The sequence below is a fragment of the Carcharodon carcharias genome, chromosome 3 (assembly GCF_017639515.1).
Source record: "Carcharodon carcharias isolate sCarCar2 chromosome 3, sCarCar2.pri, whole genome shotgun sequence".
NCBI lineage: Eukaryota > Metazoa > Chordata > Chondrichthyes > Lamniformes > Lamnidae > Carcharodon > Carcharodon carcharias.
This window is the reverse complement of record NC_054469.1, coordinates 46719010-46743237: the sequence shown is the minus strand read 5'-3', so window position 1 is coordinate 46743237 and position 24228 is coordinate 46719010. Positions and strand designations below refer to the sequence as shown.

The 24228-nt window shown below is 39.0% G+C and overlaps 1 protein-coding gene across 5 annotated transcripts in view; it reads right to left on the bottom strand.

Moving 5' to 3' along the window:
• pard3aa (par-3 family cell polarity regulator alpha, a) overlaps positions 1-24228 on the bottom strand; it is a 799897-nt gene that overhangs the window by 275839 nt on the left and 499830 nt on the right. For all 5 annotated transcript variants that reach the window (XM_041183914.1, XM_041183910.1, XM_041183913.1 and 2 more), the window contains exons 10-12: positions 22852-22991; positions 19341-19469; positions 16969-17007 (exon numbers count right to left, since the gene is read on the bottom strand). In XM_041183914.1, the coding sequence (XP_041039848.1) occupies positions 16969-17007; positions 19341-19469; positions 22852-22991 (308 nt within the window). The remainder of the gene's footprint in view (positions 1-16968; positions 17008-19340; positions 19470-22851; positions 22992-24228) is intronic.

Sequence of the window (24228 nt, the reverse complement as noted above, 5' to 3'; positions counted from 1 at the left end):
TGTCAGTTTTACAAAAAGAAAACAGCTATGAGGTACGATCTCACTTTTACGAAGTCAGTAGCAAAGGAGGGCCCATCTTGGGTGTCAAAAACAATGGCTTTGGCCCTCCTGATGATCAACTGAGTAAGCTGTGATTCATTCATAACCTAGAGAAAGATAGAATAACATAGACCATAGGGCCCGTTGAGCCTGCTCTGCCAATCAGTGTGGTCAGGCTGCTCATTGGCCTTAATTCCACTTTCCCACTCACTCCCCATATTGCTAGATTCCCTGAGAGACCAATAATCTGTCTATTTTAGCCTTAAATATATTAAAAAATGGAGCATTCACAACCATCTGGGGTACAGAACTTCAAAGATTCAAACCGTGATTTCTCCTAATTTCTCCTAATTCAGTCCTAAATAATTGACTGCTTTTCTGAGACTATGTTCTAGATTTCCCAGCCAGGGGAAACAAACTCTCACTGTCTACATTGTCAAGACTCTTCAGAACGTTTCATGTTTCAATGAAATCGTCTCTCATTCTTCTAAACTCCAGAGAGTGTAGGCCCAATTAACTCAGCTTCTCATCATAGAACAACTCCCTCGGGTACCACTCTAGTGAACCTCCATTACACTACCTCCAGTGCAAATAGATCCTTCCCTAAATAGGGAGACCAAAACTCTAGATTTGGTCTCAATGAAGTCCTGTACAATTATAGCAAGACGTCCTTATTCTTGTACGCCAATCCCATTGCATCAAAGACCAACATGCTATTTGCCTTCCTAATTGCTTGTTGTGCCCGCATGGTAATTTTGTGTTCCTTGTATGAGTACAGCCAAAGTCAATATTTACAAGTTTTGTTCCTTTTAAAGAAAATTCTGCTTTTATATTCTTACTATCAAAGTGAATAACCTCACACTTCCATCTGCCACCTTGTTGCCCGCTTAACTTATCTACATCTCTTTGCATCCTCCTCATAGCTTACATTTCCAGCTTTGTATCATCAGCAAACTTAAACACATTATTTTTCTTGTCTATGTATTGAGGCCCTAGCACTGATCTTTACGACACCCACTGGTCACAGCCTGCCAATTTGAAAATGCCCTGTTTATCCCTACTCTCTGCTTCCCGTCTATTTACCAATCCGCTATTCGTATTACCCACAATCCCTTATCCCATGTATGAACCTTTTATGTGGCATCTTATTGAATACCTTTTGGAAATATACGTGATAAAGAGGAGGTGTCAAGAAGTGGTGCTGGAGATGACAGAAAGCAAACTGCTGCAGGGGCTGGAAATCTGAAACAGAAATGCAGAAAACACTCAGCAGGTGAGATAACATCTGTGTAGAGAACTGATAAGGCATCAGTACTTCCTCCAAACAGTGTGGGTGTGGGATCAAAGAGAAGCCAAATTCTGGAGAGGTACTGATTTTGTTTAAAGGAACCATGCAAGGGTAGCATGATAAAGCTACTCAACAGAGGAGTGGAGGATCAATTGTACTAAAATAATAAAATTGCTTGGAAAAATTTGCAGCATGAAAGCTTATAGGGCTGGGTTCCTGCTTTGGACAGATTTGGGAAATCTGCATGAAACTGCGCTCATCAGGTTAAATTTATGTTAAAATCATTTGCATAATCACCCATGTTGAATCTTCCATGAACCAGCACGATCTGGTGGCGTAATAGAATGTAATAATTTCTTTTTGTGTTTCCATTAAAACATATTCCTTGATGTATTTAAGAGTGCTAATGTGGTACAGATTTAATAAGGGTGCCCAGTCCTCTGCCTGTGAGCAATCTGATTTAGAATCACTGAAAATTACTGCAAGTAAAACTATATTGAACGATTTAATGGTTTCTTGGGTGTACATTAGGAAAATTCTTGGGTTAAATATATTTCACTAGGAAAAAACTTCTGAAACATGTTTATGCGCCAAAGAAAATTAGCTCCATTTAAAGAGCCCGTGCAATCATCAGAATTTTACAAGTTCAACCTGAGGGGGTATAGAAAGTTTTCTGGGCTGGGGCTTATTCGGGCAAATTGAATCTTGAACCAGAGTAAATGTGAACATGAATGGTTTCGGGCGTCACTCGTTTACATTTAAAATTCACCAATCTTTCATGCTAGTTTGGTAGATTCCACCTTGGATGAACTTGTATAATCAGCGGAAGATTGACAGCAATGATGTTTAAATCCCACTGTAGCTTGTTGTGAATTTGATTTCAATAAACTGGGTATTGACCATGAAATCTGGTTTAAAAGCTCAACTAGTTTAGTAATGTCCTTCAACAAAAGGAACCTGATACTCCAACTTACGCTGGCCTATGTGGCTCTGGGTCCAATATTGCGTGGTTGACTCATATTGATGTCACAGCAAATTGGGTTGTGGGCAGTGCTACCAAATAGTATTTTTTGCTTAGTCCAAGAATAAATTTTTAAAAAATACTTAAGATAACAAGATATTCAACAGAGTCTCTCCGAACAATTGATCAGCAAATAATCCATAGTCTGCTCCAGACCATTCTAGTTGCTATTAAGATTGCTTCCTTAGGGATATTTCCAAATATTTACTTGATTCATTAGAAATAGGAAGAGAAAGTTGAATGGACAATTCAACAGGAAGAGAGTCACTGCTTCACCTAGTAGAACTATGAGCCTTTTCACCTTGGAAATCTTACTTTGGAAATTTCAGCCAGTTTCCATTTCAAGACGTTATGGTCCAGTGGACACCATCACTTGGGGACAGATCCTACAAAAAAAACCCTCTCTAACCTCTCTGTGAAGTCAAAACTTGGAATAAATCCAGTAGTTAAAAAGATCAAGTCAAAACTTGAAACATTTTCAAACACAATAATTAAACCCCAAGGCTGAAAATGGACATGACATACCAAGAGAAGATATTTTCTCTTTCTCAAGAGAAAAGTACAAATACAACTAGGATAGATGTGAAAGAAATACAGATGGGCCATGTACAACAAACAGGACAAGGGAAGATTGAGTCGTATTGTTCCAACTAGAAAAATGTTAAATAGACAGGCACGTGTGATTTATTTTTGACCAAGGCTGTTATTGCCATTTGAAGCTTAAAAAGAAATTTCTCAATATTGCTGGTTTATTGTCTATCTGCACCCCTCTTCAGCTACCAGTCTACAAGTATATGCATATATACACATATATAATTATATATAAGATAAGTCTCTTTTATTTTGTGACAGAAAATGATCCTGTACTTGAATTACATCACTCTGATGACAGCATTGTCCTGAGGACAGTGGTAATTACAACTTTTTGGTTCAGCATAAGGAAATCTGTACTGGTGTCATGGTCAGACATGACGGAATAACACACAGTGCTTTGCTTCTGCATGGTGGAATCGGTTTCTCCAATTTTTTTTGCACCTTAAATGCAATGTTCTGCTTTCATGCAGAATTCATTTAAGCAACTCAGCCAAGTACCAGCAAACTGCACTTAATGAGAGCAACAGAGCTCTAATCAAGTCAGTCCCAGCTGGGACTGGAATACACAATTTTCTAGGTTAGAGTCCCACCCTACCAGCAGGAGCAAATGAATGAATAACTTCAGCTTTTATACCAAGAGGTAATAACACTCAACAGGTCAAGCAACATCTGTGGAGAGAAATAGACTTAAAGTCTCAGGTCAAGATGGCTTTCATCAGGTGAAAGGTCATCTTGACCTGAAACGTTAACTCTGTTTCTCTCGATGGATGCTGCCTGACTTGCTGAGTATTCCCAGCAATTTTTTGTTTTTATTTCAGATTTCTAGCATCCACAGTATTTGCTTTTGTAGCAATAGCTCTCAAGTTATCAATTTCTGAACCATCCACTTAAGTGAAAATAAATTGTCCACAAACACATAGCAAATTCCAAAATCCTCCTTTGTATTACAAAATGTCTTCCTTTTTATTTAGCATTTGTCTATTCAATGAATCCTATTTCACAATGAAATGATAAATACAGCTTCCCTAAAACCAGTGGCAATCCAAATCAAATTAAGCAGTGTTCTCCAAAGGTCTAGACCATAGAGGGGTTAAATTTATCTTCATTGCTGGGAAACTTATAAACTGTACCTATAATCCCAAAGGGTTATTGAAATTTCTATTTACATGTGAACTTTTTTGGGAAGCTTCTCAGTATACGAACTGTTAAATGCAGATCACTGAATCTTCAAGCAGAATTAAACTACACAAAAAATCATATATGTTCTAATAATAATTTAATAAATTTAGGAATATCCAAGTAACAGCACAAAGCTGGATGCTTTCCGTTTTTTCCCCTGAAACAAAGAGGAGATTTTTGAGAGTTTTTAAAAAAACTACAAATGATCTTGATAAGGTGAAGAGAGAAAGATGATTGTCCCTGGTGGGCCAATGATAAGGGATGCCTCAATTTAAAATGGTCAGCAAGAAAGTGATGCAACAGGCTAGAAAAAATTCTGAATACAGAGGTTTGTTGGAGCATGAACTGCTTTGCCACAGGCAGAGAACATGTCATCTTTCAAGGGAAAATAGGTTAAAATATTTGAAGCATAAGCATGTGCAGGATTTTAGCAGAAAACAGGGTAAAGGAATTAACTAAGTTTCTTGAGTAAGAGCTAGGTCAAACACAGATTGAACTTCTGTGCTACAAAGTTCTATGGTTCTAACCATACCTTATATCAGCAGCAAGAGTATTTGCCAACTTAACAAAATCGTATGACATGTATAAAGATACAATGAGTTTCACTCATTTCTGGTTACCTTTTGAAGTACATATTGCATTTGGATAAGGTCCTTTTTAATTTACTAAAATTTGGAATCCACATTTAGATTAAACATAAGAGAAGTAATAAATTAGAACACTAATTCAAAGGGTGGAATTTTGCAGTACCTCGCCAGCAGTTTTGAAAAGGGGTGGGCTCTTAAAATGCAATGCGTAGCCTGCTGGCCTCCTACCTGGTTCCCCCAACCGGTCTCCCATTTTCCGGATGGCACCAGGTAGTCTGCCTGCCCTTGCTATATTGAGGCCCTTAAGTTGGCCACTGCTATTTTACCCGTGGCAGGGGGAGGCCCAAACCAAGCAAGTAGCCCAAGAGCTTTAGCTCTGTAGGTTGGTGTCGGTCAAGGGCTGGTGGGTACCTCCTTTGGGAGTCTCCTTTGCCCATTGGAAATACCCAAGCCCACCCAAGGTTAAACACACTTTTACACACCCCATGACCACCGTCAACCCCCCTCCCCCACCCCAGGTCTCTCAAACCTGGCCCCACACCGCCCCCTCACTCCCTTTGCTTATGCCTACCAGTCAGGCCCTGCTGATAGCCCAGACTTACCTTCAGTCGGCTCCCATTAGTTCCTCTTCTTTGGGAACTGATGTACTCCCAGCAGTGGCCACGACTCAAACCTGGCACTGCTGGGAGTACAAAGGTGCCAGCCATCAGATTGACCGTCAGCTCTCTAAGGTGGGTCTTCCTGCCCAGATAGGGACGGAAGTCTCAAAACAAGCCAATGAACACCCCGCAGAGCGTTAACAGGCTGCAAGGCAGCCAGTATCGGCAGGGATCCATTCCCCATCTCTACCAGTGGCAGAATGGAAAACTACCATCCGAAAAATCCCACCCATAAAGAAACGATGAAATTATTCAATGCAATGGATTTTTTTTTAATTCAAGTGCCTTCAAAAAAAATGACCGCTTGAACAACTTCCGTGATCTAATTTGCTCAAGTGCACTTCTTTGTCAGTCAACCAAGGATGATGTTGAGAGAATCTATTTAAATATCTGTGAGTTGGATCAGTCCATTGAGAGTAGCATGCATGCGATGAACATGTAAAGGGGAGGAGAAAAGGAAGGCAATAAGGAGCTAAAAAAGGTATTTTCTCCTCTTCAGGGTGGAAATTATGGCTCAAGTGGCACACCAATGGCAGACACTAACACTTAATAACCTCTTCAGGATATTATTTAACAATTGTTTAGATTAGAACTGTTGGAGATACTTCCTTGCAAAAGAGCAACAACACTCGTCATGACAGCTTTCAGTTATCTCCAAAGGAGCTATTTGATTAAAACCATACAAATTCATATTATAGCACCGAAGTGTTTCAGATTACTCACCTGGATAATTAGATCTATTTCTCTCTTTATGATATTGGGCTAAATGATCTCTTTACTGAGTTTTCAATGGTTTCTTCAGCCAGTGTGTAAGAGCTACAGTTTTTTTTTAATGAAGGAGATTTTCTTTGGTGATGAAATGATTCCTGGTTAATTAGAACCTTTCTGGTTTATTCACAAATTCAAATTTTTAAAAATCATCAGAAATACGTGTATGTGAATTATTATTATATATGTTATAATATTGTACTTTACAAAACCATATGTTTTACAATTAGTACCCTAAAGCCTTCTAGACAATTTCATAGCTTTGCTTCCCCCTTCAGGTTCTTATTCCCGCTCCATTTTTAATTAAAAAAATTATTTAATTAAATCAATTTGAAAATAAACTGACTAATCAATTCAAACAAAAGATTCAACTCGTCATCAATAAGGTTAAAACTCCAAGTTCTCTTCAGTGGAGTTAACTGGAAGAGCTTTATCAGTTGTATAGCACAGATGTTTTTGAGTATAGGTTTTGAATTTTTAAAAAATCAACGAAATTAAATTCCAAAGTTCATCAAGCCTCTTTCAAACTAATTTTACCTAGAGTGCTGTTAGTCATTGTCAAATCAACTTAATCCTGAAATTAAGAACAAATTAACTTAATGACTGTAGTCTATGTGAAGACAACTTGTGAGGCTTGCCTACAAATTAGTAATCTATACAACTACTAATTAGTGTCAGTAATGCTATTTTTCTGAACAATTAAAGCTACACATTATGGTTGTAAATAGTTTAACATTCCCAATTGCGGGTAGCAGCCAGTTTAAGACTGTTATTAATATATAAATGACAAGTAGGAAAAGACCATCTGGTCCACTGATCCATCAACTTTGCCTCATGCCATTGTCATTTGTGAAGCAAGAGGATTAAACAACCCCTACCCACCAGCAGCCATGTGATCTCCTAGGAGAGGTAAAAACCAGTTAGAAACCCAAGGCCAATTAAGGGAAAAAAAAATCTGTAAAATTTCTCTGACCCCCTGAGGTGACTGAAAACTCATCCATGAGACCACACTAACTATGCTTATATTGGTTCTTATTTCTGCCTCATCCAAGAACTGGTTGAACTCTCTGAAGGTTTCCAGAGAACCATCACATAACCGGACAACTTATTCCAAAGGTCAACTAAACCCTTGGGAAAAGAATAACAGTCTAACATCTAACCCATCCTCATCCCTTGCAATAACTTATGAATGACTTCTGGGTTTCCCCAATCTAATGAATTTAAATAATCTATCAATAAACAGATACTTTAGCCCTTTAAGTATCCTCTATACTGACTGAAACATCCCTAAAGTCTAGGCATCTTTTATGTGAACAAACCTACCTTCTTAAGCCTCTCTGAGCAATTAATGTTTTTTTTTTAAAAAGCTGGGCATCATTCCTGTGGCTCTCCTTCAAACCTTTTCTAAAGTCTCTGTATCCTCCCGTAATATGAGTGGACCAAAATTGGATGCAATACTCTAAATGCGCAAAATGGTGCACTTAATTTTATATTGAATGGTCCTATTAATACAATCTAGCTACTTGGGCTATGGTTATTCTGCATTAATAATGAATCTTTAGAGAACAGTTACCTATGATACAAAGGTGCTTTGCTTTCTCGACCAACTTCGAATCTGTTACACTTGACCTGAACCTGATGGAAGTGCACTTGGTGTTGTCCCCGCTCAAATGCATAACTCTGCACTTATCTAGGTCAAAGGTGGCTGGCCAACAGAATGTTTAAGATGTGAACATTTTGGATTGGAAATTTGGTTTAAAAAAGATATGCAAACTAGATTTCATCTCTGCAACACTTTTGATTTTCTGCAGATTTTTTTTCTACTGTGCATTTTGCATTTCTTTTCCCCCCCCCCTTTTATTCCTTCCTCCATTATGTTTTTCCTATTTTTGCATTTTCTCCAGGATACTACTTATTTCCATTTTCTCTTCATCTGATCCAACATGACTGCTTTAAAGTAGTTTTTATTTCAAGTTAACTGTACTAAAGAATGTGGAGTGTCCAAGTTCTAAGGAAACAGATTCACCAAGGGAATTTGTGCTCCAAATTGCCCAATGCTGTTGAATGAAACAGAGGCAAAGTAATATAGCACAGTGAAAGTTCACTTCTCGCATAAAGAAATGCCCACGTTAGTGCACAGTAAAAGAGTGAAATAATTAACAAATCAACAAACAAGACGGCAATAATATGACACAACCTGAAGTCACTCTCATAAGAGCATAAATGCAATACATCTTATTAAATGGGTTCACATTCTCAATATATGTTCTGCTTTATGCCAATTAGTTGATTTCTTGGATTAATTGAGCTCATCTGGGGCAGCAACAAAGGTGCTACAATTAATCTCGGCACACACAGATTTGAAAACAAGGTGGGGCAATTAGGCACTCCTGATCATTATCTACTGAGCTTAGTTGCAATTTCCAGTTCTCCACAATAACAAATAGCCTGCTGGTATGCACTGTCTACGGAGTCAAATAAAGAATAGTGGTTTGCAGGAGGGAAAACTATTGTGTGGCACCATACTTTTGTGACAATTCACTGCTTTCAGGACAATAGGAGAGAGAGGGCTGAAAACCGGTGGGGAAAGAAAAAAAAAGGGTAAATTGTGTTATAGAATTTGCCTTAAACCTAGTAGTAATTGGTTTGACAAACGTACAATTGCACATTTCCGTGCCTTTCCTAGGTTTCTCAAATTGAAACAGTGTTTGAGTGATACAAGCATGTTTTGTTTGATGCTGCAGTTTTGATTTGAAAAATAAATTTTTTTTTACAATTTTTTTCAATACTGACCTACAACCACAAATTGAGCTTGCGGGCACAAGTTAATGATTTCTCTCCATCACTTTCAGGGATGGGATGGGGAATTTCTCAACTTCATTCAGTGTCTCTCTGAAGTCAGTAACTCATTATTCAAAAGGGAACTGTGGCTTGAACTGGGTCCCACCATTACACGGTGATATATTCTTATCATATCAATAAATATGACCATAATTGAGGTTCAAAAAAAATTGTGAAGTTAACAGGTGAAGAAAGGCTTAATACACAGGGTGTGGCCTTAAGTCAATTTAAATCAGCTGTTCAACATTTGCAAAGGCGGATTTCACAGATGTGCTCTACATTATTTCAGTCTCTCCAACAGTTTAGCTGTACAACGACCTTTCTACAAGGAAAATTACATCAACAACCGTTGCTTACAAATATAGCTATATTTAGTGTACGTGCAGGATATAAAACAAAAAAAAAAGAGAAAATAATTTCCACATCAGCTTAAAAGAACAACCGCTTGAGCATATGATTTCCAGATTTTTTTTTCTCTGGACTTCAGTCTAAAACGTGGGAGTTTGAGTATTTCCACATGTTCCATCTCTCTTAGCTGGCAGATACATCATAATATGCCTGGCTGAAAGTTATTCTGTTTGCTGCCACTACAATATGATTAGAGCATTTCACTGAAAAATGATTGGAGTTTCACATTTGATGGTTTAGATCACTGGCTATGGCCCCAATTTCATATTTTCACTGTCATTAATTTCTGGAGTAAAAGATTAGAGAACTTATTCCAGTAATGCTGGCTACATTCCACTCCCCCCAAAAATTGCCTACTCTCATATATGCATCCACAAGTAAAAGGTCGTGAACAATATACACTTCTTTCAAAACCATTTCTGAACCAGGTGAGAAATGGAGCCTGTTCATCACCCGTGTGATTATGCCATCTGAAGTGAGATTATGTTACAACTTCCTAACACTCCTAAACTTCTGATCATTAGCCTTTGAGAACGACAGAAACATCTGTGCACCAGAATAAGCCAAAGACTGGCACTCCAGGATAAATCGGTGAGGAACATTTTAAGAAGGATTTTAGTACAATTATTAAAAGAGACAAAGTGATATTCTTCAGTATGTTTCAATCCAGCTGTGATATTAGGATGGTTCTGAAGAACTGATAGCGGATTAATTAAATATAAAATGTGTTGCAATACAGTGATTGGGAGTACCAATGCCCATTGCCACAGAGTTGCTATTGTGATCAGATTTATTCAATAACAAGTTGATTCATAGAGCCTTTAATTTGCGAAAACAAGCTAAGGTGCTTCATCGGAGAGTTACTGATCACTTCACTTTGATCCACATGAGGGCTTTGTCAAAGAGATAGATTTCAAGGAATGTCTTAAAGGAGGGAAGAGAGATAGAGAGAGGCAAGCAGGTGTAGAGAGGGAATTCCTGAGGGTAGGACCTTGGCAGCTGAAGGCGTAGCCTTCGATCATGGTGCGATTAAAATAGGGGTTGCTCAAGAAACCAAAATTAGCAGCACACAGATAGCTCAAAGGGTTGTGGGTCCAGAAAAGACAGAGATAGGGAGGAATTCGAAAAAAGACAGAGTTTAAAAATTGAGATGTTAACCAGGAACTAACACGGTCTAATGAGAATGGGGGTGATGGGTAAATGGTACTTGGCGCAAGTGAGGACAAGTGAAATTAGAGTTTTCAATGATCTCATATGGACAGAGGGTAGAAAGGGAAAGGCTGACCAGGCTTGCATTGGAATAGTCAAGTCCAGAGGTTAAAAAATGCATAGATGAGGGTTTCAGTCATGAATTAGCTAAGCAGGAGTGGAATTGAGCAATGATACAGGGGTGGAAATAAGCAGTCTTAGTGATGGTGTGTGTATATGTGGTCAGAAATTCATCTCAGGGTAACCTTGTAACCTTGACACCAAGGTTACAAACAGCCTAGTTCAGTCACAGACATTTGCTAGGGAGTGAGAGGGACTCTGTGGCTAGAAATAAAACTTGTGGTAGGGAGCAAAGACAATCAACGGCTTTGGTCTTCCCAATATTTAATTGAATATTTAATTGTCTGCTCACCCACCACCGAATATCAGCAGTCTAATCATTTAGAGACATTGAAGAGCTCAAGAGAGATGGTGACCAGCAATATTCCCTCTAATTCTTCTTTGTTGTGTATGGCCAATTTCAATGCCAGGTATATTTATCTCTTTTTGCGCAACCATGCATGCACCTTAGCTTGTGGGGTACAACTCAACTAGCCTGCATGGTACTTTCAGGCTGCTGGAAATCCACACACACATGCACCTCAAAGGGAACATTTCTGGTTAAGGTAGAACTGGGTATCGTCAGCGTAAGTGTGGAAACTGATGTGTTTTCAGGTGATGCCGCTGAGAGGCAGCAGGTAGATGAGAAATAACATGGGGCCAAGGATAGATCCTCCTGTGTGAGGATGCAAGGGTGGACACCAGAGATCAACAGTGTGGGAGCAGGAGAAGAAGCCATTGCAGGTAACTCTCTGGCTCTGACTGGATAAGAATAGAACCAGGAGATAGCAGCCCCACCAAAGCTGGACAGGGAGGAGAGGCATTGGAGGAGGATGGTGTGGTCAACCATGTCAAAGGCTGCAGATACATCAAGGAGGATGAGGAGGGATAGTTTGCCTTTGTCACAGCCATATAGGATAGCATTTGTGCCTTTTCGGTACTGTGGCAGAATGGAAAACCAGGTTGGAGAGATTCAAACTTGGAAAGATGGGCAGGGATTTGGGAAGTGACATCACCTTCAAGGACTTTGGAGAGGAAGCAGTGGTTTACAAGGACAAAGGGATCAAGTGTTGGTTTTCTGAGGAGAGAGGTGATGACAACAGCTTTGAAGGAGAGGGAAACTGTACCTCAGGACCAAGAACTGTTAATGATGTCAGTTAGCATGGAAACTAGGAGGGGAAGTTGGATGATCAGAGTTTAGAAGAAACAACGTTGAGTGAGTGGGAGGTGGACTTCTGGACAAGATGAAACTAGAGAATGACATAAGTTCAAGGTTAGGCTGGGGGGAACCTTAAATAAAATTTGATGGGCTAGGGAAAGGGAGGAAGTGGTAGAGACAGCTGATCAGATAGTCTCAATATCAGCGCTAAAAAAATCCACAAGCTCCTTGCATCTGGTGGAGGTGAGGGAGGAGATGACAGAAGAGGAGTTGGAGAAAACAGCTTGTAATGGAGAAAAGACAACAGGTGTTACCTTTGCAAATAGTTCAGGCAGCAACACTGACCCCCGTAGCATCCACTACTTACAGTTTACAAACCTGATAATAACCCATTTATCTGTTTCCTGCTAATTAGCTAATCCTTTATCCATCTTAATATACTAATACCAAAATCATGAGCTCTTATGTTGTATCGTTTTATGTGGCATCTTATCAAATGCCTTTTGGAAGTTCAAACACACTACATCTTCTTGTTCCCCTTTATCAACCTTTTTCTTAGATCCTCAAAAAACTAATTTGTCAAATATTATTTCCAGCAACTGGTACCTCAATGAGCCCTTCCGTGGATGTCATGAGAAGCACAGAGATTAAGTTGAAGGCTTATCTAAGAGGGCATAGAGCCTGTGATGGCAACAGGAGAGTAGGAAGGTTGAGGAGTCTCAAGAATTGGGGTAGGGACATGGGAGGACAGAGTACCACAACCTGCCAGTTCCCCTCTAAACCACATACCATCCAGACGTGGAATTATATCACCATTCCTTCAGTGTCACTGAGCGAAAATCCTGCAACTCCCTCCTTAACAGCACTGTGGGTGTACCTATGCCACATGGACTGCAGCGGTTTAAGAAGGTAGCTCACCACCACCTTCTCAAGGGCAACTAGAAATGGGCAATAAAAATGCTGATCAAGCCAGTGACACCCACATCCTGTGAAAGAATTTTAAATAGTGGGAGGTGAGAAACAAAAGGGAGCATGATGATAGGAGGGTTCCAGGAGTTGTGGAGAGAAAGGAAGTAGAAAAAAAGGTAGAGGGAAAATAAATGTTTGTTGTGTAGCTAAAGTGACATTTTGTTATTGATGAATAACAGAACAGCATTCCATGTTAAATTATCTTAAAATAAAACAATTATATATGGAGGGGAGAATGCTGCGCACATTAGAAATAATCCGTCTGTCACAATCAACTTGAAAACCCCACTGGAACACCATCACTACAGCCTACAGCAATCAATTACAAGAATTATCTGATAATGCATCTTCATTGTAAAAACTCCTGACTCATTCAGGGGGCAATTAATTTTAGCTGTTACAAGTTCGAAGCTCAAGCTTTAACACCTCAAAAGGCACTGAAAAGACACTGATTATCCTTGGACTCAAGAAACTTGACAACGTCCAGGACAAAGCAGCCCACTTTACTGGCACCACATCCACAAACATTCACTCCCTCCACCACCGACACAGAGCAGCAACAGTGTGTGCCATCTACAAGATGCACTAAGGAATTCAGAAAGACTCCTTAGACAGCACCTTTCAAACTCACGGCCACTACCACCTAGAAGGACGAGGGCAGCAGATAGATGGGAACACCACTGCCTGAAAATTCCACTTCAAGTCACTCACCATCCTGACTTGGAAATATAGCACCGCTCCTTGACTGTTGCTGGGTCAAAATCCTGGAACTACCTTCCTAACAGCACTGTGAGTGTATCTACCCCACATGGATTGCAGCGGCGCTCAAAGAGGCAGCTCACCACCATCTTCTCAAGGGCAATTAGGATGGGCAATAAATGCTGGCTCAGTCTTAGCTTTCTACCTCTTACCTTAAATCTATGCCCCCAGTTATTGACCTCTCTACTAATGGAAAAGTGCCTTCCTATCCACCCTATCTATGTCCCTCAATCTTATAGCCCTCTATCAGGTCCCCTCTCAACCTTCACTGCTCCAAAGAAAACAACCCCAGCCTATCCAATCTTTCCTCATAGCTCAGACCCTCCAGCCCAGGCAGCATCTTGGTAAATTTCCTCTGCACTCTCTCCAATGCAATCAGATCCTTCCTATAATGTAGTGACCAGAACTGCACGCAGTACTCCATTTGAAGCCTAATCAGTGTTTTATACAGTTCCAGCATAACCTCCCTGCTCTTGTATTCTATGCCTCAGCTAATAAAGTCAAGTATCCCATATGCCTCCTTAACCACCTTAACTACTTGCCCTGCTATCTTCAGGGATCTGTGGGTATGGACACCAAGATCTCTCTGATCTTCAGGGGTCCTACCATTCATTGTGTAATCACTCACCTTGTTAGTCCTCCCCAAGTGCATTACCTCACACTTTTCCGGGTTGAATTCCATTCGCCACTGCTCTGCTCACCTGACCAGCCCTTAGATATCCTCCTGCAGTTTACGGCTATCCTGTTCACTATTTGCCATCCTAGCAATTTTCATGTCATTTGTGAACTTCTTGATCATAACCACTACATTTAAGTCCAAATCATTTATGTACACCACAAACAAGGGCCCCAGCACCGAGCCCTGCGGAACCCCACTATAAACAGATTTCCAGTCACAGAAACATCCGTCTATCATCACCCTCTGCTTTCTGCAGAGATCCAACATGCCACTTTGCCTTGGATCCCATGGGCTCTTACTTTCTTGACCAGCCTGCCACGAGGGACCCTATCAACAGCCTTGCTAAAGTCCATATAGACCACATAAAATGCATTATCCTCAACAACACTCGTGGTTATCTCCTCAAAAAATTCCATCAAATTTGTCAAACACAAATTGGGAAAGATGGCATTTACATTATAATGTATGGACTAATTGTTCAGGATACATTTAATGCAGGATCTTTACCATTCCTTTGAGATTATAGCAGAGTGATAAGATAGGCATGCCATCTAAAAGAGGTACAGTAAAGAAAGAGAGATTTTTCAGTGAATATGAGAAGGATTTCACAGAATCATAGAATTGTTACAGCACAGGAGGCAGCTATTTGGCCTCTTAAGTCTGTGCTGGCTCTCTGAATAAGCAATGCGCCCAGTGCCATTCCCCCACTTTATCCCCTTGCTCTACCCATTCTTCCTTTTCAGACAATAACCAATTCCATCTTAATGCTTTGATTGAATCTGCCTCCACCACGCTCGGAGGCAGCACATTCTAGATTCTAACCACTCTCTGTGTGGAAAAGTCTCTCCTCATGTCTCCATTAGGCTGCATTTGTGCTCAATATCAAACAAAATGCTTATCAGAGAACACATGATTCACAACAGATTAGGCGGGTAAACACATAAATAAATTTTGGTGTGCAAATTTCTCTTCTTCCTCTTACTTTCTCCTGGCCAGTTATTAACACCTAAAGCTATGACACACTGTTCAATGATTATCAGCACCTTGCTCACACAAAGTAATTGATCTATATAGATATTTTGAAGGTGTCAACACTTCACACGTTACAACTCACACAAAGTGTCAAAGTCAGGCAGCTTAGGTGCTCAAAATCACAATTATGCTCCAGATCACTGATCAAAAATGCTCCAGTGGAACAGTTTATTTTAGAAAAAGCCTTTTCGTTTCTCAATACCGTCTGACATTACCCAAGTCATTTTACCTGTGTGTTTATATCTCGTATAGGTTTTCTGCAATTTTGAAATCGTCTTGCCACCATTATGACGACGACTTTGAGAACTATTTCACATTTTTCACATTTACAGCATCTCAGCCCTAGCAACTTGTTTGGGGGCCTGCAGTGCTTACCAGCGTGTGACTTTGGTGAAGTATTACTGAGCACACAATTTCTCTGTACTACCACAATTTATGCCCCAGAATTGGAACATCCTGATAAGTTTAAGTATTTCTATATAAGCTGTGAGCAACATGGAGAAATGATGAAATGGAAGTCAAGCAGTTCTTTCAATCAGATTAACTAAGTTATTCCTTTATATCTGATATAAAAATGATTCACATTCCCTTCAATAGCAAAGTGGACTAGCCGGCTTCTTTTGAAAACATTTTTTTGAACTTTACATGGGAGGAGAGCTGCAGCAAAACCTACATTTTAGTATAGTACATACTGTTTTTCAAACAAGATAAGATTTATAAGAACTGCAGCTAGATCAAACTCTAGAGCCTCTGAATACATTTCCAAGTTCAGCAAACATTGCAGTGCCAGTAAACAAAAACATTATCCATCGATATGACTGAACACCTAATGCAGCACATTTCTCACTCAGCTAATGTTCCAACATTGGGATGTGGGGACTGGGGGAGGGAAGGAAACACATGAGCAACAAATAGCAATTGTCACCACTCTTCACTTACACATGTCCCATCTGGTCTACTGTACATTGGAGGAAAATTAAAAGATACATTTGTAAACTAAGCACCTAAGGGTAATTAGCAAGCCATTTTCAAATAAAGGTGCTATAAAATACAATGACATTTACAAAGCAAACAGTTTTTAAGGCCTCTTAATTGCACCATTGCTGCACTGTATGTGTCATGCAGCTACCACACTTACTGTTGCATTATACTTTCGTGAACCACTTCATATACTCAGAGATATATTACACTCCAGATGGTTTGGAAACTTTTAATATCAAAAGGGCTTGAAAAAAAATAAATCCTGTTCTAAAGACAGACTAGCTGCTCCCCTACGTATAACGTACAAAGTATGACACTAATTCCTAATTTGTGTTCATGAGTTTCACAGTGGCTCTTAGCTGCTATCTGAAAAATGTCAATGCTTTTTTGTACATTTGGCAAATATACTATCAATCACATGTTAGTTCTGATAGTATGCTTTATTTAGCTGTATGTGTAATTTGGCAGAGATTTCTGCAGCCTAATGTTGCATGAAATGACAAATTTCTAGCCAGGAAAGATAAATTAAATATGTGACAATTTAGTAAATAGTTCCATTTTAGTTATGGTGCTAAGAACTAAGAAATCCAAACTGCTCATCAAAGTTTATAAGATTGTGAATCTGCAAAACTGTTTTCTTGATTTTGTGCTAGATGTATCACAACACTTTGTATGACTTAAAACACAGAACTCTTACCAAATCACTTGGAGCCTGCATCTGACTTGATTCCTTTTTCTAGAAGTGGAGATAACAAAGAATAAAAATACATAGCATGAAGGCACTGGCATGTGTGTTACATAGATGAACACAGTGACAAAGGCAATGCGTGTTTGAAAGTATTCATGGGCATCTTTCACATTATCTGTTTTACAGCTGAGACCAATTACTATGGTGGAAGGAAAAGCTCCAAGAGTCTTTTGAATTTCAAAATCCTTCCTTCTTTTCAACACATGAAGGGCAATGGTCTCAAGTGTGCACTGAGTAGACATCTAAATTGCTTTAAAGATTTTATTACCTGCCTATTACTTTCGAAAGAGTCAGAAGACTTTAGTAAGAAGTTGCACTTACATTATATTATACTTTATTTTGAATTTGTGTTAAATAACATAGCATTTTCCTTCAATCATTAATGGTTTCAAGACTTTATGTGGCCACTCAGATCAGGAATATCATTTGGGATTGGAGTTTGGTTTGAATGAAGTGCAGGTGGCTCAAAGTTGAAAGCAAAACATTACTTTTTCAATTCATCAAACTTTGCTTCAGGAGAAATAATCAAAGTATATTCAAGTTCTGATCATCTGACACCAAGTTGGTACAACCTATCAAGCTGACACTGACTCCAGCATAGCTAGGGTAAACTGGTTCAGTCTGCAGAAGCAAATTCTACTCCCTTTTTCCAGCATCAATCCAAAACGGTAGACGGCTTACTTCTTCCCATTTATTTAAAATTTGAAAAAAAGTTACTAAAATATAGTGCTTAATTGATCTCTTTTACTTCTATCTTCATTACATAACTATCATGTTATGCATTATAGGTTTGTTAAAAGGCTGTCAAGAATTTAATAGAAGTGGCAATTTTTAAAGTTTGATAATGACAAAACTAAAAGCTATCAGTCATTTCTTCTTTAATTCATCTCTACCTTGGTAGTAAAATTAACATGTAATCGGTTTTAAAAAGTACAAATGGAAACTGAGAAGGGCCTTTAGAAAAATTTTCAGATCCAGGTAAAAAATTTGGATCCCTCCCCCACCCCCCGACCCCAAAAAAGAACTCAGTAAAATAAGTACATTGCTCAGCATGACAGTTGTGAAACTCCAGTGCTGGGCATGCATGCTAAAGAAACAGGTTTAAATCCCAGCTGTGATTGGGGCTCGTGATTGGGAATCCCATGGGCAGGTTTCACTGGTTCTCAGCTGTGCTGCTGGATGTAGTGGCTCACAGTACCAGCATACAGCATCTCAAGGGGAGGAATTATTGGCAGGGGTATATACTGCACTGAAAAGCATATCTTTCATCCTCTGGCATGGAAAGTGGCAAGCACAAATCTTTGGCTCAGACTATTTTGTCCTCTTGGCTGAAAAAAGAAGCATAGAGGCAGTAAATCAATAGAGATGAGAGATGCAAAAGTATTACAACTTATTTTTCACCCATGGACTGGCAGTCCTGCAGCACAATCAAACAAAGAATATGGTAAATATGAAAAAGATGACCATGATGATTGGACCTTTAGTAATTTAATTACTCCTGTATTTCTACTCAAACTTTTAGCATACGAGAGCTAATGCAGTCTAGAGCACATAGGGAATTATGTTACTTAGCATCCGCATGTCATTTTCATAAAACCTGGGAAACAAATATAGCTGAGGCATTGACAATAACTTGATAAGTTGGCTTCTTAAGAAATTAAATGCGTTTGACTTTAGCTTGATGCATAATTGTAATTGTTCTAATGCCATTCATTTAACTACACAACATTAAACAATTTTAGCACCACCCCCACCCAATTCCTTTAATTAGCAAACCTAATGAAAAACATTGTTGCTTTCCAAGAGGGCCACCACTACAACAATTATGGGTCTCTGCAATGTACATGTGGCTACTTGAGCTACATTTGAGTGAGTGCCGCTGCACTGACAAAAATGTCAGCCATGCAAATATAAATTCAACCTCACTATGATAAATTCTGCAACAAAAAACTTAATAGTGTTAACTATCATGCAGATTTATACTTGGTCACCTGAAACAATGGCTTGCATCCTTGGCCATTTATGATAAAGGAAGTGCTGAATCAAACCCTTGCAAAACGTTACGAATATGAAAATCAGGTGATCAAATATGAAATCTAACACTCACTTAAGATATTATTGTTTTCACCTAGCTTTAAGAGCTGTAGTGAAGGAAAGATCTTGAAATTGTAATGTAGCAGCAAAAAGAATGAGTCCCCCCGCCCCCCCAACCCCACAAGTGCTTGGAGATGGATTCCATCAAACAGCAAACATTCAAAATCACACAAACAAACAGTTCCTGGTTATTCTAGTATTTCTGATTTGCCAGGTGTTCTACGCACCAGCTCCCGGGGGAGGAAAGTTTCTTCTTGCCGGAGAACCAGCAGACTGACGGTGCCACCCATCTTAGTATTCCTCAGCAGCGTTACCACTTCCTCTTGTATTTTTCCGGTTAGATCTACACCATTTACCTGAAATCACACCAGTGAGTCATCATTAACATTCCACATCTACTTCAATAATGCAAAGATGAGATTTGGAGTATTTTGATCCCCAAATTAGGTGTGGCAAAGGATGTTTGTGACATGCTGGTATGGAGAGGACCCTGAATGCAGTGAGGTTAACCAATTTGATTGTTGAGCCTATTTTATTATTAGGCTTTAAAATTTGTGTTTGTTTAAAAAGAAACTGCTTCTGGCATACAAGTGGAACTAAAATGGAACTAGGTCACCATTAAGAAGATTCTGATTCCCATTTGTCTTCAACACCCATTACATTGAGGCCTTGCTGACCACAAATCTCACACACCATCCAGCTGGAAACTCCACTGCCTCAGGCGAGGTCCCGCCCTGCAGTATCTATGAACTACATTCTATATTGGCAGCATCTCAACCACTCGCCAACTATGAATCACAGTTCACTGCTGGTTATCTTGACTATAAAGTCATTAAAATATTGTATTTGTGTTAAGAGCATCTGCAGCCTATCAGCTTTATTACAGCCATTTTTACAAGACTGAATTACCAGAATGGGAAAATTAGACAAAACTACGTATTTCTTAATTTGCAACATCTCATGAGATGGACATAAATTCTACAGTTTAATTCTTTCATATTCTAATGGAAAAAAATCCTGACACAGTCCTCAAAGGAATCATTTACAAGTCTAGCTCATTTTTCACACTGTGGCTTGAAAACTGTTGATAATTAAAATGAGCTCTTGCAGTTAAAGTGTCCACTATTTAAGTGCTAGTTTTCTTTTGCACCAGTCCCCACTTAGCATGAGTTTTAAAAAGATATCTTTCTGTTTGATATCACATCATGTGCAATCTTTCAAAACAGCCAGTATCAAAGTAGAAGTCTGATTGGAGGAACTAGGATCTCTTTTCAGTTGCACCAATTCAAAATGATTCGAGCGACTATTTGATTTTTAACCAAATTCCTAAAAGCTGACCAAGGTAACTGAACACATCATCAGCAATGCCAGCTGTGTGGGACTCTGCAGGAACACAGAGTTGGATTGGTAGCACAAAGCTGAACAAATTGAGCTTCTATTCAAAACATATGGGTGAACATTGCCTTAAAATTGAAAAGGAGCTTTCCTTTATTGGAAAGGATACAAAAAAATGCAACATTTTTTAAAAAAAAGTTTCATTCTGGAGCGACTGTTCAACAGGACTTCAAAAGATTTTTTTTATTATCTTCACAGTGATTTCTGAAATCCTTCAATATGCGTAATTGCTCCAGGGTATGTGCACGATCGATCTTGAACCCCCATCAGCTGAAGCAAAATTCAAATGGCAAGTTGGATAGGAATCTCCTCATACTACAAATTGGTATTCCTGAGAATTTTGAATTAATACCTTAATTGACAGGTGAACATGTTTGAAGTTTGCTTTGTAGCTCAATCCTTTGATGTATTTGTCAGATTCCTGAACTTCACCAATCTGAGGTCAGAGTTCATAGTGCTGTAGGGTTCCCTCATTTTGCAATATTGTGATGCCATAATAAAGTTGAGTATGAGTGTGAAGAAATATTAAAAATTGAAGGATTACAGCTGAATAAAGCCTCCCGGCCCCTCTCGATTGGTACCTACTTTCATCACAAAAGTTAGGGTCTACTACTGGAAGGAGAATTATCATGAGGAGACAATTTCACAATGCAGGAGAAAGCTGTGACCATCCTGCCTCCCTTTGGCATCCTGTGACCCTTTGTGTGAACAGGAATGAGAAGACAGCTAAACCATCATGAAAGCAATTTGGGCAGGAAAGGGGTTGACATGTAGATTTGGTGACTAATCAGGCAAGGAGAGTTGTGGTTTACCTTAACATTGGGCACAATTAGTGTAAAGGCAGGGGTAGCGGTGGGAGAAAACCACATAAAACCAAAGAGGAAGAAAAGAAGCCCAAATGGCAAAGGACAAGACAGAAAATGAAAACAGCAAGGAGGAATTTGGGAAATAAGAGCAATAGGACAGTAAACAGCATATTAGAAATACTGCATTATATATAAGGTAGGGTTAAAAGAAAATCATGCATTGGGAAGAGCAAAATCACAAAAAGAATGCTTGAAAACAGTTTGATTGTTTCTGTACATTTTATTCTTGGTTATCTCACTCATGTTTATTTGGTAGTTTGTAGCTGCTTTGTAGCTGAAATAGAGTAAGGTGAAAAAAATGTCAGAACAGAAAAACAAGGAAAAGAAGTGATAGGTAGGAATAAGCTGCTCAAAATACAAGAGTAACAGGGTATATGTCTGATTCAATATATGCTTCTGATGAGTGGTTGATGATTTACTGTGTAGGCACAACACAATTTGACATTGGTATCCAGTAACAGGTAATAGTTTCAAGGTCAGTAAATGCTTGGCAAAACATCCAATGCTAAGGTACACATATAACCGTGTGGGCACAGTCATGTATTGGTTATGTTAGAGGGATAGAAACCTAGAGGCCTTCACTATTTAAGAAGCTGAATTTTGTTTAAGGAAATCTGGAAATACAAGCTGCTATCAGTAAAAGTGCTCAAAAAGTTGTCCGATTGTTGTAAAAAGATTTAGGGAAGATAGCCCATGGCCATTCCATGGTAAGGCCTATATGTGACTGAATCCCAAACAAACTGACTCCTCAGAAATGACTGAGCAAGACACTCAATTATATCAAACTGTGAAAGCAGCCAAGACGACTCACCATCGCATTCTCAGGATAACTAATGCTGGCCTTGCCAGTGGTACTAACATCTGGAGAATGAATATCAAAAAAATACTCCCAGGACTGTATATTGTCGGTTGCTCAGGTAAGCAGAATTCCAGTGACCAGCACCAGAAGTGCAGATTTAATTTTAAACATAAGCTGAAAGCTAACAGCCCAGTAGGTTCTTTCGATTGGAAAACAGCTGTAAAACTAAAGGTCAATACTATTTCTTTCAAATTTGCTTTCGTTAGATCTTTTTATTCTGTAGTCTGTGGCGATGAGGTTATGTTTCGTTTCAAAGCAAAAGCCCTTTTACAAGCAACACCAATTAAGTTTAATTACAACTAAAGTAAATAACAAAATTATTTTTTTTTTAAAAAGGGACATCTGCTGGAACACAGTGCATAAAGCTGACAAGTTACAATCATACAATACCCAAGCCACTGCCACTAAATGCAAAGCTGGTTGCTGATAATATGGCAAGCATCCCAGACCAAACACACTTGAATTCCATAACCCACTGTGGACATGCTATTCCAGTGCATTAGCTCCACCTACAGAGTGATGAGCATGCTTGATGCTCTCCCAATGCACGTTTATCTTCAAAGTAACAAACTGCGAATTACAGCTTTAAAAAGTGAAGTAGTTTTTGCATCCACTCACCTCCAGAAGCCGGTCTCCTGCCTTCAGCCTGCCATCTTGGATAGCGGCACCTTTTGGAAGTATGTTTTTCACATAGATTGGTGCTGAGCCACCAACAGGGACGTCCCGTGACGTGATGCTGAATCCGAGGCCTTCAGGACCTGAATGCAGAGAGATGGCAATATTAATTTCATGTTTCAGATTAAAGATAATCAAATGGTCAGAAGTAATAAAATAAAGATATGAGTACAGGATGATGAAACAAAACCTTCATTGCTAAAAAAAAAAGTCCTGTGAATTCTTGGACTGTGTAAACGGTACAATCTCTTTCCTACGTTAAATGACAGGAAAGTGCACAGTCTGTTGTTGCCTTAAAGCAAAATTCTAAATGAAAAATTCGGAACAAATTGAAAAAAATATATATAGGAACAGTTGAAAACTGTAGACTTATACTATTGTCTGGGGTTGCTAAATGTCAAGTGGTTGACTTTTACTCTCAGACTTCATAACATATCATGACATCCTGCTTGCATTATAACATTATAACAAGTTGCCAGCAATATTTTACACGCTATACAAATGTCAACAAAGATGCAAAATATCAATAATCAATCTTTATAATGCAGTTGGGTCAAGAAGTGGCACAACAGCTTTACACATATGTGACCACAGGTTCAAGCCCTGACAAAGGTTGAAATGCCAATTATCTGCTTTAAGTGTAATCACTTTATCCAGCAATCAGAGGGACCATGAATGAAACCAGAGCAAACATGGTTGGAGGTTCTTGTTGTCATAGCCACCACTAGCCAGATGTGTAACATTTTGTGGTATACTGCTAGTTTCAGATTAAACTGACAATCATTTTTTAAAAATGTGGATGAAATGAGAGGAGATTGGAGTCTGAAACTGAAGATTTCATCATGAAAAAAACAGAAATCAAGAAGAACAATGTTGGACATTGCAGTACACTATCATAGTTATAAGGAGTAAGGCTGAAGATGAAGTAATGATTGCATTTTAAAAATCTGTAGATTAAATTGTCATTTGGCAGTACGGAACACGAGTATTGCTGAAAAGAGAGACATGCTGACAAAGCTTTCATCTTGCACTCATCAGGACAGACTCTCGAGAATAACAATTCGAAAAGGGAACAACAATTTATACTGCATGAGAAGAGAATGCTGATTGATTGGCAAGTGGATGCTGATTAGTAGAGGCATTGCCATGGAGAATGCACCAGGGAATAGTTAACTGCCAAGCTTTTATTTAAATTCAAATCAGGCAGGTCAACTTTGATCAGTTAAGAAATTGCCATGGGAATAACCCATGGAATGGCTGCCCCACAAGCTTTTGTTTAGTTGAAAAAGACACAATGCATGGACATGCTCCTTCTGTTTC